The 15,439-nt window shown below is 50.4% G+C and overlaps 1 protein-coding gene across 2 annotated transcripts in view; it reads right to left on the minus strand.

Annotated features, from left to right (window-relative positions):
* The window catches only part of st14a (ST14 transmembrane serine protease matriptase a), a 69,390-nt gene that overhangs the window by 28,543 nt on the left and 25,408 nt on the right, over positions 1-15,439 (minus strand). For both annotated transcript variants that reach the window (XM_042297762.1, XM_042297763.1), the window contains exons 2-4: positions 7,476-7,635; positions 3,010-3,140; positions 562-632 (exon numbers count right to left, since the gene is read on the minus strand). In XM_042297762.1, coding sequence (XP_042153696.1) covers positions 562-632; positions 3,010-3,140; positions 7,476-7,635 — 362 coding nt within the window. The remainder of the gene's footprint in view (positions 1-561; positions 633-3,009; positions 3,141-7,475; positions 7,636-15,439) is intronic.

Below are 15,439 nucleotides of genomic sequence, written 5' to 3' on the forward strand. Positions count from 1 at the left end.
ACAAGGTAAACACCGGCGGTGTGGTTCCACAAGGTAACAAGGTAAACACCGGCGGTATGGTTCCACAAGGTAAACACCGGCAGTATGGTTCCACAAGGTAAACACCGGCAGTATGGTTCCACAAGGTAACAAGGTAAACACCGGCAGTATGGTTCTACAAGGTAAACACCGGCAGTATGGTTCCACAAGGTAACAAGGTAAACACCGGCAATATGGTTCCACAAGGTAAACACCAGCGGTATGGTTCCACAAGGTAACAAGGTAAACACCGGCGGTGTGGTTCCACAAGGTAACAAGGTAAACACCGGCAGTATGGTTCCACAAGGTAACAAGGTAAACACCGGCGGTATGGTTCCACAAGGTAAACACCAGCGGTATGGTTCCACAAGGTAAATAACAGAACAATGTTGTATCTTGAAAGGAGAACATCCAAGGTGTAGTACATCTCGGCTCTGTTAGGGATTTAAACAGAAACTACATGGGGATTATCAAACAGGCATGCAATGGTGGAAAGATCATGTAGATTATCAGCCTGCGATCACACTCATTGAGTTACTGTACCTGAAGGCCTGTACGCTGGAGCCAACATAGTACTTGGCCAGCTGGGGCATCTTGTGGTAGAGTGTTTTCAGCTGAAAAAATGAAAACAAAAACACAGGAATTAAATTAACTGAAATTATCATTACATTTCTTTAATTTAGAATGATCGGGTGTGAATCTGGCTGCCCAACTCATTTTCCTCAGAAACAATTGATTGATTGATTTATTAAGTGACTTATTTGAAGTGTACTTATCGGTAGTGGAAAGACAGTGGCTGCATCCCAAATCAAAAGCAGTGCACTGTAAAGGGAATAGTGTGCCACTTGGGACTCAGCATCCCAAATCAAAAGCAGTGCACTGTAAAGGGAATAGTGTGCCACTTGGGACTCAGCATCCCAAATCAAAAGCAGTGCACTGTAAAGGGAATAGTGTGCCACTTGGGACTCAGCATCCCAAATCAAAAGCAGTGCACTGTAAAGGGAATAGTGTGCCACTTGGGACTCAGGATCCCAAATCAAAAGCAGTGCACTGTAAAGGGAATAGTGTGCCACTTGGGACTCAGCATCCCAAATCAAAAGCAGTGCACTGTAAAGGGAATAGTGTGCCACTTGGGACTTAGCATCCCAAATCAAAAGCAGTGCACTGTAAAGGGAATAGTGTGCCAACTTGGGACTCAGTATCCCAAATCAAAAGCAGTGCACTGTAAAGGGAATAGTGTGCCACTTGGGACTCAGCATCCCAAATCAAAAGCAGTGCACTGTAAAGGGAATAGTGTGCCAACTTGGGACTCAGTATCCCAAATCAAAAGCAGTGCACTGTAAAGGGAATAGTGTGCCACTTGGGACTCAGCATCCCAAATCAAAAGCAGTGCACTGTAAAGGGAATAGTGTGCCACTTGGGACTCAGGATCCCAAATCAAAAGCAGTGCACTGTAAAGGGAATAGTGTGCCACTTGGGATTCAGAGAGAAAGAAGAGCCGCGTCTGAATACCCAGAATGCTGGTGTTCTAAATCGTAGGCATTCTGGGTATGAAAAAAATAACGTTTTATAGTATGTGAAATAAAAATACTACATTTGTATCTTTATGAGCCAGGATGTCATCATTCAGTAGAATTATAATTCTGTTATAAATATATAGAACTATATTACCATACTGTTGAGGAGGAGAAAGGTCTTTCCAGATGTATGTGGTTTTGATAATCAGCTGTTAATGTGATAAGGGGCCTCGCTGTACCCAAATGAACAAATGGTGGGATGCAAATGCTATTGCACATTAGATTACGTATCCTCAGTAGGAGGAGCCTACGTGGTTGCTCTCCTCAGTAGGAGGAGCCTACGTGGTTGCTCTCAGTAGGAGGAGCCTACGTGGTTGCTCTCCTCAGTAGGAGGAGCCTACGTGGTTGATATTTGGTGCGTTAGCTATAGGGAAAGGTGCGTTAGCTATAGGGAAAGGTGCGTTAGCTATAGGGAAAGGTGCGTTAGCTATAGGGAAAGGTGCGTTAGCTATAGGGAAAGGTGCGTTAGCTATAGGGAAAGGTGCGTTAGCTATAGGGAAAGGTGCGTTAGCTATAGGGAAAGGTGTGTTAGCTATTGGGAAAGGTGCGTTAGCTACAGGGGTGGGGTGGCGAAAGGTGTGTTAGCTACAGGGCTGGGGGGAAAAGGTGTGTTAGCTACAGGGCTGGGGGAAAGGTGTGTTAGCTATAGGGCTGGAGGGAATGGTGTGTTAGCTATAGGGCTGGGGGAAAGGTGTGTTCGCTATAGGGCGGGGGAAAGGTGTGTTAGCTACAGGGCTGGGGGGAAAGGTGTGTTAGCTACAGGGCTGGGGGAAAGGTGTGTTAGCTACAGGGCTGGGGGAAGGGGGGGAAAGGTGTGTTAGCTACAGGGCTGGGGGGGAAAGGTGTGTTAGCTACAGGGCTGGGGGAAAGGTGTGTTAGCTACAGGGCTGGGGGAAAGGGGAAAGGTGTGTTAGCTACAGGGCTGGGGGAAAGGTGTGTTAGCTACAGGGCTGGGGGAAAGGTGTGTTAGCTACAGGGCTGGGGGAAAGGTGTGTTAGCTACAGGGCTGGGGGAAAGGTGTGTTAGCTACAGGGCTGGGGGGAGGTGTGTTAGCTACAGGGCTGGGGGGGGGTGTGTTAGCTACAGGGCTGGGGGAAAGGTGTGTTAGCTACAGGGCTGGGGGGAAGGTGTGTTAGCTACAGGTCTGGGGGAAGGTGTGTTAGCTATAGGTCTGGGGGGAAGGTGTGTTAGCTATAGGTCTGGGGGAAGGTGTGTTAGCTACAGGGCTGGGGGGAAGGTGTGTTAGCTACAGGGCTGGGGGGGTGTGTTAGCTACAGGGCTGGGGGGGAAGGCACCAGCACTGGAGTTGCCCATCCCTGTTCTAAATAATATGCGGTAGGATTAGTACACAGATTGCCGGTGTAGAAAGTAGCAGGCAAGACAGATTTCGGACACGGCCAAGGTTTTCTCTGACCTGTTTAACGACCTGTTCGGCCAGCGCTCTGTACTCAGAGCTGTTGGAGTTTTCATAGGTATCCTCAAACACCTGGTTGGTGATCTTCATCGACCCGCTGTACATCTTCTTGATACGCGTATCCTTACGATCTACAGGGAGTAATCAAGAGAGACAGAGAAACAGTCATTAACCAGCTGTTCCTAATGGTTTCAAAACTATTTATATAAAAAAAATGACAAGTGGTTCTGTGGATGGAGTAGAGCAAGGAGTGTCTCCTGACCATGTGGCCTGATCAGGACAAACTCTGAGCCCTAGGAAAGGGCTTTATCTGGCAGAGCAGAAAGGATGTAGGGAGGGATAGTTGAAGAAATGGTTAGGGAGTGGAAGAAAGCGGTAGAGAGGGGTAGAGAGCGGGAAGAAAGCGGTAGAGAGGGGTAGAGAGGTAGAGGAATTTTTCAATGCAAAAAAAAATAAAAAATAAATACTGCACCAAACATCTTAGATGTAAAATTATATTAGATGAATTCTGACTATTTTGTTGAAGTGGCTACGTCGTCACAAAATGGACAAATAGTACGACGCTGTTTTCTCATTTTTCAAGGGATGTTATTTTAAGGGAGTATGCGAGCGCATTCGTACGGCTAGGCGCCAGCCGAACTAGAGCTTGCCGACGCCTTAAGGCCACTCCCAGTGGAAGAACGAATGCATTTTAGTTCAATTATACCTTCCGGTAACCTGCCTCACCCAATGTGATACGGAACCGCTATTATTTTTTATTTCTAGACCTTATAGCCAGAACCACCTAGCCATCAGAAGCTAACCAGCTAATTAGCTACAAGCTATTTAGTCATTAGCCAGCCCTTTTTTGTGTGTTTTTTAGCCTGGATAATACTCGCCAGTAACGGACTGTCTCTCCACTACAACGCCGGATTCCTGCCGTAATCCCTGGACTATTACTCCTGATCTTCACAGCTAGCTAGCACCCACTGAGTTACCCAGAACCGAAGCTATATCTGAGGCCCACCTCCCGGCCTACTCAGTTGTTCACCCGGACTCCACCCAAACACAGCTAGAATCCACCGGATCACCGCTGCTACCGAGTGGCTATAGTGGCTAACGCCCCTGCCCCGAAGCTAGCACCAGTTAGCCGTGAGCTAGGCACATCTCCCGGCTAGAAAACTAAATTACTATAACACCTCTTTCGCCATCTGGCTTGGATCCTTAGTCGACACGGCGCCCCGCCGCACCACCACGACTGGTCTGCCGACGAATACTCCATCCACTGTGCCTTCAACCGGCCTCCGTCGGAGCAGACGCTTCTACTAGCCCCGGGCTACTAACTTCAAACACTGTGTTGCCCGCGTGCTAGCATAGTAGCGACGGCTTCCCTGTTCCATCTACTGCTTCCCTGTTCCATCTACTGCTGTCCCCTGGACACTATGATCACTTGGCTACATAGCTGATGCCTTCTGGACTGTCCATTAATCACGGTACTCCATTCTGTTTATTTTTTTGTTTATCTGTCGGCCCCAGCCGCAAACTCAGGCCCTGTGTGTAGTTAACCGACCCTCTGGCCCATTCATCACCATTTTAGCTGATTAGCTGTTGTTGTCTCACCCGTTGTTGTCTTAGCTAGCTCTCCAAATCAACACCTGTTATTACTTTATGCCTCGCTGTATGTCTCTCTCATATGTCAATATGCCTTGTATACGGTTGTTTAGGTTAGTTATCATTGTTTTAGTTTACTGCAGAGCCTCTAGTTCCACTCATTATACCCCTGATACCTCCTTTGTCCCACCCCACACATGCGGTGACCTCACCCATTACAACCAGCATGTCCAGAGATGCAACCTTATTATAGCTCTGATACCTCCTTTGTTACCCATTTAACATTTTATTTTACCTTTATTTAACTAGGCAAGTCAGTTAAGAACAAATTCTTATTTTCAATGACGGCCTAGGAACAGTGGGTTAACTGTCTGTTCAGGGGCAGAACGACAGATTGGTACCTTGTCAGCTCGGGGATTCGAACTTGCAACCTACTAGTCCAACGCTCTAACCACTAGGCTACCCTGCTGCCCCATTATAACCAGCTCATCCAGAGATACAACGTCTCTTATCACTCAGTGCCTGGGCTTACCTCCGCTGTACCCGCACCCCACCATACCCCTGTCTGCACATTATGCCCTGAATCTATTCTACTACGCCCAGAAATCTGCTTCTTTTATTCTTTGTCCCCAACACTCTAGGCGAACAGTTTCGATAGCCTTTAGCCGTACCCTCATCCTACTCCTCCTCTGTTCCTCGGGTGATGTGGAGGTAAACCCAGGCCCTGCGTGCCCCCAGGCATTTGTTGACTTCTGTGATCAAAAAAGCCTTGGTTTCATCCATGTCAACATCAGAAGCCTCCTCCCTAAGTTTGTTTTACTCACTGCTTTAGCACACTCCGCCAACCCTGATGTCCTTGCTGTGTCTGAATCCTGGCTTAGGAAGGCCACCAACAATTCTGAGATTTCCATACCCAACTACAACATTTTCCGTCAAGATAGAACTGCCAAAGGGGGAGGAGTTGCAATCTACTGCAGAGATAGCCTGCAAAGTTCTGTCATATTTTCCAGGTCTATACCCAAACAGTTTAAACTTCTAATTAAAAAAATTAACCTCTTCAGAAATAAGTTTCTCACTGTTGCCGCCTGCTATCGAACCCCCCTCCACTCCCAGCTGGACACCATTTGTGAATTGATCGCCCCCCATTTAGCTTTAGAGTTCATTCTGTTAAGTGACCTAAACTGGGATATTCTTAACACCCCGGCAGTCCTACAATCTAAGCTAGATGCCTTCAATCTCACACAAATCATCAAGTAACCCAGCAGGTACAACCCTAAATCCGTAAACATGGGCACCCTCATAGACATTATCCTGACCAACTTGCTCTCCAAATATACCTCCGCAGTTTTCAATCAGGATCTCAGCGATCACTGCCTCATTGCCAGTATCCGCTACGAGTCCGCGGTCGAACGACCACCCCTCATCACTGTCAAACGCTCCCTAAAACACTTCTGCGAGCAGGCCTTTCTAATCAACCTGACCCGGGTAACCTGGAAGGATATTGACTTCATCCCGTCAGTAGAGGATGCCTGGTCATTCTTTAAAAGTAATTTCCTCACCATTTTAGATAAGCATGCCCCGTTCAAAAAATGCAGAACTAAGAACAGACCTGACTGCCCTCGACCAGTACTAAAATATCCTGTGGCGGACTGCAATAGCATCAAATAGTCCCCGCGATATGCAACTGCTCAGGGAAGTCAGGAACTGACAAGCAATCAGTTAGGAAAGCAAAGGCCAGCTTTTCCAAACAGAAATTCGCAATCTGTAGCTTTAACTCCAAAGTTTTGGGACAGTGTAAAGTCCATGGAGAACAAGAGCACCCCCTCCCAGCTGCCCACTGCACTGAGGCTAGGAAACACTGTCCCCACTGATAAATCCACTATAATTGAGAATTTCAATAAGCATTTTTCTACGGCTGGCCATGCTTTCCACCTCGCTACCCCTACCCTGGTCAACAGCACTGCACCCCCCCACAGCAACTCGCCCAAGCCTTCCCCATTTCTCCTTCTCCCAAATCCAGTCAGCTGATGTTCTGAAAGAGCTGCAAAACCTGGACCCGTACAAATCAGCTGGGCTAGACAATCTGGACCCTCTCTTTCTGAAACTATCTGCCGCCATTGTCGCAACCCCTATTACCAGCCTGTTCAACCTCTTTCGTATCGTCTGAGATCCCTAAAGATTGGAAAGATGCCGCGGTCATCCCCCTCTTCAAAGGGGGTGACAACCTAGACCCAAACTGTTACAGACCTGTATCCATCCTGCCCTGCCCATCTAAAGTCTTCGAAAGCCAAGTTAATAAACAGATCACTGACCATTTCGAAACCCACTGTACCTTCTCCGCTGTGCAATCCGGTTTCTGAACCGGTCACGGGTGCACCTCAGCCACGCTCAAGGTCCTAAACGATATCATAACCGCCATCGACAAAAGACAGTACTGTGCAGTCGTCTTCATCGACCTGGCCAAGGCTTTCGACTCTGTCAATCACCACATTCTTATCGGCAGACTCAATAGCGTTGTTTCTCGAATGACTGCCTCGCCTGGTTCACCAACTACTTTGCAGACAGAGTTCAGTGTGTCAAATTGCAGGGAATGTTGTCCGGACCTTGGCAGTGTCTATGGGGGCACCACAGGGTTCAATTCTCGGGCCAACTCTTTTCTCTGTATATATATCAATGACGTCGCTCTTGCTGCGGGAGAGAAGAAGAGGGGGCAGGGCTACTCCCAGTGGAAGAGAAGAAGAGAGGGCGCAGGGCTACTCCCAGTGAAGAGAAGGAGAGAAGAAGAGGGGGCAGGGCTACTCCCATTGGAAGAGAAGAAGAGAGGGGGCAGGGCTACTTCCAGTGGAAGAGAAGAAGAGAGGGGCAGGGCTACTCACAGTGGAAGTGCCAGACCAGTAGGCCGGTCATAAGGGCGATGACAGCAGCGAAGATAACGATGCCGATCACAGCCCCGACTCTCCCTGGTCCTTTCTTCTTCTCTAACTTCTTACCGTCAGCTGCTGGGAGGAACGTCACATCCTGGTCCCAGTCCCTGTCCTGAGAGAGAGGGCGACGTAAGAAACTGTCACACCGACAAGATGCCATGTAGATATTAGGAATACACAACCGTCTTTAATCTGAGACCTGGAAACCAGTCTTATACGTTTGACAGCCTTGAGCTGTATAAAATGTTTAAAAAAAATACCTATTGCACATTGCTTTTGAATGTATTGGTGAGGCTCTACACTGGTGAGGCTCTACACTGGTGAGGCTCTACACTGGTGAGGCTCTACACTGGTGAGGCTCTACACTGGTGAGGCTCTACACTGGTGAGGCTCTATACCGACACACTGGTGAGGCGCTATGCTGCTGAGGCTCTACGCCGACACACTGGTGAGGCTCTACACTGGTGAGGCTCTACACTGGTGAGGCTCTACACTGGTGAGGCTCTATACCGACACACTGGTGAGGCGCTATGCTGCTGAGGCTCTACGCCGACACACTGGTGAGGCTCTACACTGGTGAGGCTCTACACTGGTGAGGCTCTACACTGGTGAGGCTCTATACCGACACACTGGTGAGGCGCTATGCTGCTGAGGCTCTACGCCGACACACTGGTGAGGCTCTACACTGGTGAGGCTCTGTACTGACACACTGGTGAGGCTCTAGACCGACACACTGGTGAGGCTCTAGACCGACACACTGGTGAGGCTCTACACCGACACACTGGTGAGGCTCTACACCGACACACTGGTGAGGCTCTACACCGACACACTGGTGAGGCTCTACACCGACACACTGGTGAGGCTCTACACGACTGAATACAAACAGTGCAGCTATTCCCTCCGCAAGGCTATTAAACAAGCTAAGCGTCAGTACAGAGACAAAGTAGAATCTCAATTCAACAGCTCAGACACAAGAGGCATGTGGCAGGGTCTACAGGCAATCACGGACTACAGGAAGAAATCCAGCCCAGTCACGGACCAGGATGTCTTGCTCCCAGACAGACTAAATACCTTTTTTGCCCGCTTTGAGGACAATACAGTGCCACTGACACGGCCTGCAATGTCTCTCCTTCACTGCAGCCGAGGTGAGTAAGACATTTAAACGTGTTAACCCTCGCAAGGCTGCAGGCCCAGACGGCATCCCCAGCCGCGCCCTCACAGCATGCGCAGACCAGCTGGCCGGGGTGTTTACGGACATATTCAATCAATCCCTATACCAGTCTGCTGTTCCCACATGCTTCAAGAGGGCCACCATTGTTCCTGTTCCCAAGAAAGCTAAGGTAACTGAGCTAAACGACTACCGCCCGTAGCACTCACATCCGTCATCATGAAGTGCTTTGAGAGACTAGTCAAGGACCATATCACCTCCACCCTACCTGACACCCTAGACCCACTCCAATTTGTTTACCGCCCAAATAGGTCCACAGACAATGCAATCTCAACCACACTGCACACTGCCCTAACCCATCTGGACAAGAGGAATACCTATGTGAGAATGCTGTTCATCGACTACAGCTCGGCATTCAACACCATAGTACCCTCCAAGCTCGTCATCAAGCTCGAGACCCTGGGTCTCGACCCGCCCTGTGCAACTGGGTACTGGACTTCCTGACGGGCCGCCCCCAGGTGGTGAGGGTAGGCAACAACATCTCCTCCCCGCTGATCCTCAACACTGGGGCCCCACAAGGGTGCGTTCTGAGCCCTCTCCTGTACTCCCTGTTCACCCACGACTGCGTGGCCACGCACGCCTCCAACTCAATCATTAAGTTTGCAGACGACACAACAGTGGTAGGCTTGATTACCAACAATGACGAGACGGCCTACAGGGAGGAGGTGAGGGCCCTCGGAGTGTGGTGTCAGGAAAACAACCTCACACTCAACGTCAACAAAACTAAGGAGATGATTGTGGACTTCAGGAAACAGCAGAGGGAACACCCCCCTATCCACATCGATGGAACAGTAGTGGAGAGGGTAGCAAGTTTTAAGTTCCTCGGCATACACATCACAGACAAACTGAATTGGTCCACTCACACAGACAGCATCGTGAAGAAGGCGCAGCAGCGCCTCTTCAACCTCGGGAGGCTGAAGAAATTCGGCTTGTCACCAAAAGCACTCACAAACTTCTACAGATGCACAATCGAGAGCATCCTGGCGGGCTGTATCACCGCCTGGTACGGCAACTGCTCCGCCCTCAACCGCAAGGCTCTCCAGAGGGTAGTGAGGTCTGCACAACGCATCACCGGGGCAAACTACCTGCCCTCCAGGACACCTACACCACCCGATGTTACAGGAAGGCCATAAAGATCATCAAGGACATCAACCACCCGAGCCACTGCCTGTTCACCCTGCTATCATCCAGAAGGCGAGGTCAGTACAGGTGCATCAAAGCTGGGACCGAGAGACTGAAAAACAGCTTCTATCTCAAGGCCATCAGACTGTTAAACAGCCACCACTAACATTGAGTGGCTGCTGCCAACACACTGACACTGACTCAACTCCAGCCACTTTAATAATGGGAATTGATGGGAAATGATGTAAATATATCACTAGCCACTTTAAACAATGCAACCTTATATAATGTTTACATACCCTACATTATTCATCTCATATGCATACGTATATACTGTACTCTATATCATCGACTGCATCCTTATGTAATACACGTATCACTAGCCACTTAAACTATGCCACTTTGTTTACATACTCATCTCATATGTATATACTGTACTCGATATCAGCTACTGTATCTTGCCTATGCTGCTCTGTACCATCACTCATTCATATATCCTTATGTACATATTCTTTATCCCCTTACACTGTGTATAAGACAGTAGTGTTGGAATTGTTAGTTAGATTACTTGTTGGTTATTACTGCATTGTCGGAACTAGAAGCACAAGCATTTCGCTACACTCGCATTAACATCTGCTAACCATGTGTATGTGACAAATAAAAATTTGATTTGATTTGACACCGACACACTGGTGAGGCTCTATACCAACACACTGGTGAGGCTCTACACTGGTGAGGCTCTTTACCGACACACTGGTGAGGCTCTACACTGGTGAGACTCTACACTGGTGAGGCTCTATATCGACACACTGGTGAGGCTCTACACTGGTGAGGCTCTACACCGACACACTGGTGAGGCTCTACACTGGTGAGGCTCTACACCGACACACTGGTGAGGCTCTACACTGGTGAGGCTCTATACCGACACACTGGCGAGACTCTATACCGACACACTGGCGATGCTCTATACCGACACACTGGCGAGGCTCTAGACCGACACACTGGTGAGGCTCTACACTGGTGAGGCTCTATACCGACACACTGGCGAGACTCTATACCGACACACTGGCGAGACTCTATACCGACACACTGGCGAGGCTCTATACCGACACACTGGCGAGGCTCTAGACCGACACACTGGCGAGGCTCTAGACCGACACACTGGTGAGGCTCTACACTGGTGAGGCTCTATACCGACACACTGGTGAGGCTCTACACTGGTGAGGCTCTATACCGACACACTGGCGAGACTCTATACCGACACACTGGCGAGGCTCTATACCGACACACTGGCGAGGCTCTATACCGACACACTGGCGAGGCTCTAGACCGACACACTGGTGAGGCTCTAGACTGGTGAGGCTCTAGACCGACACACTGGTGAGGCTCTACACTGGTGATGCTCTATAACGACACACTGGTGAGGCTCTATACCGACACACTGGTGAGGCTCTAGACCGACACACTGGTGAGGCTCTACACTGGTGAGGCTCTACACTGGTGAGGCTCTACACTGGTGAGGCTCTATACCGACACACTGGTGAGGCTCTACACTGTTGAGGCTCTACACTGGTGAGACTCTTTACCGACACACTGGTGAGGCTCTACACCGACACACTGGTGAGGCTCTACACCGACACACTGGTGAGGCTCTATGCTGCTGAGGCTCTACACCGACACACTGGTGAGGCTCTACACTGGTGAGGCTCTAGGCCGACACACTGGTGAGGCTCTATACCGACACACTGGTGAGGCTCTAGACCGACACACTGGTGAGGCTCTAGACCGACACACTGGTGAGGCTCTAGACCGACACACTGGTGAGGCTCTAGACCGACACACTGGTGAGGCTCTACACTGGTGAGGCTCTACACTGGTGAGGCTCTACACTGGTGAGGCTCTTTACCGACACACTGGTGAGGCTCTATACCGACACACTGGTGAGGCTCTACACTGGTGAGGCTCTTTACCGACACACTGGTGAGGCTCTACACTGGTGAGGCTCTATACTGACACACTGCTGAGGCTCTACACCGACACACTGGTGAGGCTCTACGCTGGTGAGGCTCTACACTGGTGAGGCTCTTTACCGACACACTGGTGAGGCTCTACACCGACACACTGGTGAGGCTCTACACCGACACACTGGTGAGGCTCTACACCGACACACTGGTGAGGCTCTACACCGACACACTGGTGAGGCTCTACACCGACACACTGGTGAGACTCTACACCGACACACTGGTGAGACTCTACACCGACACACTGGTGAGGCTCTTTACCGACACACTGGTGAGGCTCTACACTGGTGAGGCTCTATACCGACACACTGGTGAGGCTCTACACTGGTGAGGCTCTAGACCAAAACACTGGTGAGGCTCTACACTGGTGAGGCTCTATATACCGACACACTGGTGAGGCTCTACACTGGTGAGGCTCTTTACCGACACACTGGTGAGGCTCTACACTGGTGAGGCTCTACACTGGTGAGGCTCTAGACCGACACACTGGTGAGGCTCTATACCGACACACTGCTGAGGCTCTACACCGACACACTGGTGAGGCTCTACACTGGTGAGGCTCTACACTGGTGAGGCTCTTTACCGACACACTGGTGAGGCTCTACACCGACACACTGGTGAGACTCTACACCGACACACTGGTGAGACTCTACACCGACACACTGGAGAGACTCTACACCGACACACTGGTGAGGCTCTTTACCGACACACTGGTGAGGCTCTACACTGGTGAGGCTCTATACCGACACACTGGTGAGGCTCTATTCCAAAACACTGGTGAGGCTCTACACTGGTGAGGCTCTATACCGACACACTGCTGAGGCTCTACGCCGACACACTGCTGAGGCTCTACACCGACACACTGCTGAGGCTCTATACTGCTGAGGCTCTATGCTGCTGAGGCTCTACGCCGACACACTGGTGAGACTCTATACCGACACACTGGCGAGGCTCTATACCGACACACTGGCGAGGCTCTATACCGACACACTGGCGAGGCTCTAGACCGACACACTGGTGAGGCTCTAGACTGGTGAGGCTCTAGACCGACACACTGGTGAGGCTCTACACTGGTGATGCTCTATAACGACACACTGGTGAGGCTCTATACCGACACACTGGTGAGGCTCTAGACCGACACACTGGTGAGGCTCTACACTGGTGAGGCTCTACACTGGTGAGGCTCTACACTGGTGAGGCTCTATACCGACACACTGGTGAGGCTCTACACTGTTGAGGCTCTACACTGGTGAGACTCTTTACCGACACACTGGTGAGGCTCTACACCGACACACTGGTGAGGCTCTACACCGACACACTGGTGAGGCTCTATGCTGCTGAGGCTCTACACCGACACACTGGTGAGGCTCTACACTGGTGAGAGGCTCTAGGCCGACACACTGGTGAGGCTCTATACCGACACACTGGTGAGGCTCTAGACCGACACACTGGTGAGGCTCTAGACCGACACACTGGTGAGGCTCTAGACCGACACACTGGTGAGGCTCTAGACCGACACACTGGTGAGGCTCTACACTGGTGAGGCTCTACACTGGTGAGGCTCTACACTGGTGAGGCTCTTTACCGACACACTGGTGAGGCTCTATACCGACACACTGGTGAGGCTCTACACTGGTGAGGCTCTTTACCGACACACTGGTGAGGCTCTACACTGGTGAGGCTCTATACCGACACACTGCTGAGGCTCTACACCGACACACTGGTGAGGCTCTACGCTGGTGAGGCTCTACACTGGTGAGGCTCTTTACCGACACACTGGTGAGGCTCTACACCGACACACTGGTGAGGCTCTACACCGACACACTGGTGAGGCTCTACACCGACACACTGGTGAGGCTCTACACCGACACACTGGTGAGGCTCTACACCGACACACTGGTGAGACTCTACACCGACACACTGGTGAGACTCTACACCGACACACTGGTGAGGCTCTTTACCGACACACTGGTGAGGCTCTACACTGGTGAGGCTCTATACCGACACACTGGTGAGGCTCTACACTGGTGAGGCTCTAGACCAAAACACTGGTGAGGCTCTACACTGGTGAGGCTCTATACCGACACACTGGTGAGGCTCTACACTGGTGAGGCTCTTTACCGACACACTGGTGAGGCTCTACACTGGTGAGGCTCTACACTGGTGAGGCTCTAGACCGACACACTGGTGAGGCTCTATACCGACACACTGCTGAGGCTCTACACCGACACACTGGTGAGGCTCTACACTGGTGAGGCTCTACACTGGTGAGGCTCTTTACCGACACACTGGTGAGGCTCTACACCGACACACTGGTGAGACTCTACACCGACACACTGGTGAGACTCTACACCGACACACTGGAGAGACTCTACACCGACACACTGGTGAGGCTCTTTACCGACACACTGGTGAGGCTCTACACTGGTGAGGCTCTATACCGACACACTGGTGAGGCTCTATTCCAAAACACTGGTGAGGCTCTACACTGGTGAGGCTCTATACCGACACACTGCTGAGGCTCTACGCCGACACACTGCTGAGGCTCTACACCGACACACTGCTGAGGCTCTATACTGCTGAGGCTCTATGCTGCTGAGGCTCTACGCCGACACACTGGTGAGACTCTACACTGGTGAGGCTCTGAACCGACGCACTGGTGAGGCTCTACACCGACACACTGGTGAGACTCTGTACCGACACACTGGTGAGGCTCTAGGGCGACACACTGGTGAGGCTCTAGGCCGACACACTGGTGAGGCTCTACGCCGACACACTGGTGAGGCTCTACGCCGACACACTGGTGAGGCTCTACGCCGACACACTGGTGAGGCTCTACGCCGACACACTGGTGAGGCTCTACGCCGACACACTGGTGAGGCTCTACACTGGTGAGGCTCTAGACCGACACACTGGCGAGGCTCTACGCCGACACACGGGCGATACCTCCTCTCAGTTTCTCCTAAAAAGCAAGACAAAGTCTAAGTGCCTGAGTTAGATCAACATGTAAGGTACATGTGACCTGTGTCGAGGCCGGTAGGTGTGTTTTAGAAATGTCACCACTGTGTTGCAACATATAACTGACTGACTGAAAATTATGATCAAATGACTAAACAAATCATTTTAAATGGAACTGTAACTAAGTGAATATAGTAAACTTATACTCTGTTTCATTATATCTGATTAACAATATGAGTTCATAAGAAGGGATTGTGTGACACGGACAAGGAGTAATTCAAGTTAATGAACACCATTCCAACCAGGCAGAAACGAATGGGTTGTGGATTAAGTAAGCAGACAAGGTAGTTAACCTATGGTTGAACCGATGAAACTGAGCTCTGGTGTGTTTTAGATAAGGAAGTGAGTGCATTCCTAGGTTCTGTTAATTAGAACTGTCAGCTAAGTGGTGATCGATAATGTTGGGGGGTCAAAAGTTAATTCAGTTATGTTGTGTGACCTGTGAGTATGTTAGTAAGTTAGAATGAACTATTGACCTCACTTTGTCCCGGTCAAGAGGAGGGGATTCTGTTAAGTTAAGCAATGAA

This window comes from Oncorhynchus tshawytscha, linkage group LG14 (genome assembly GCF_018296145.1).
Source record: "Oncorhynchus tshawytscha isolate Ot180627B linkage group LG14, Otsh_v2.0, whole genome shotgun sequence".
Classification (NCBI taxonomy): Eukaryota; Metazoa; Chordata; class Actinopteri; order Salmoniformes; family Salmonidae; genus Oncorhynchus; species Oncorhynchus tshawytscha.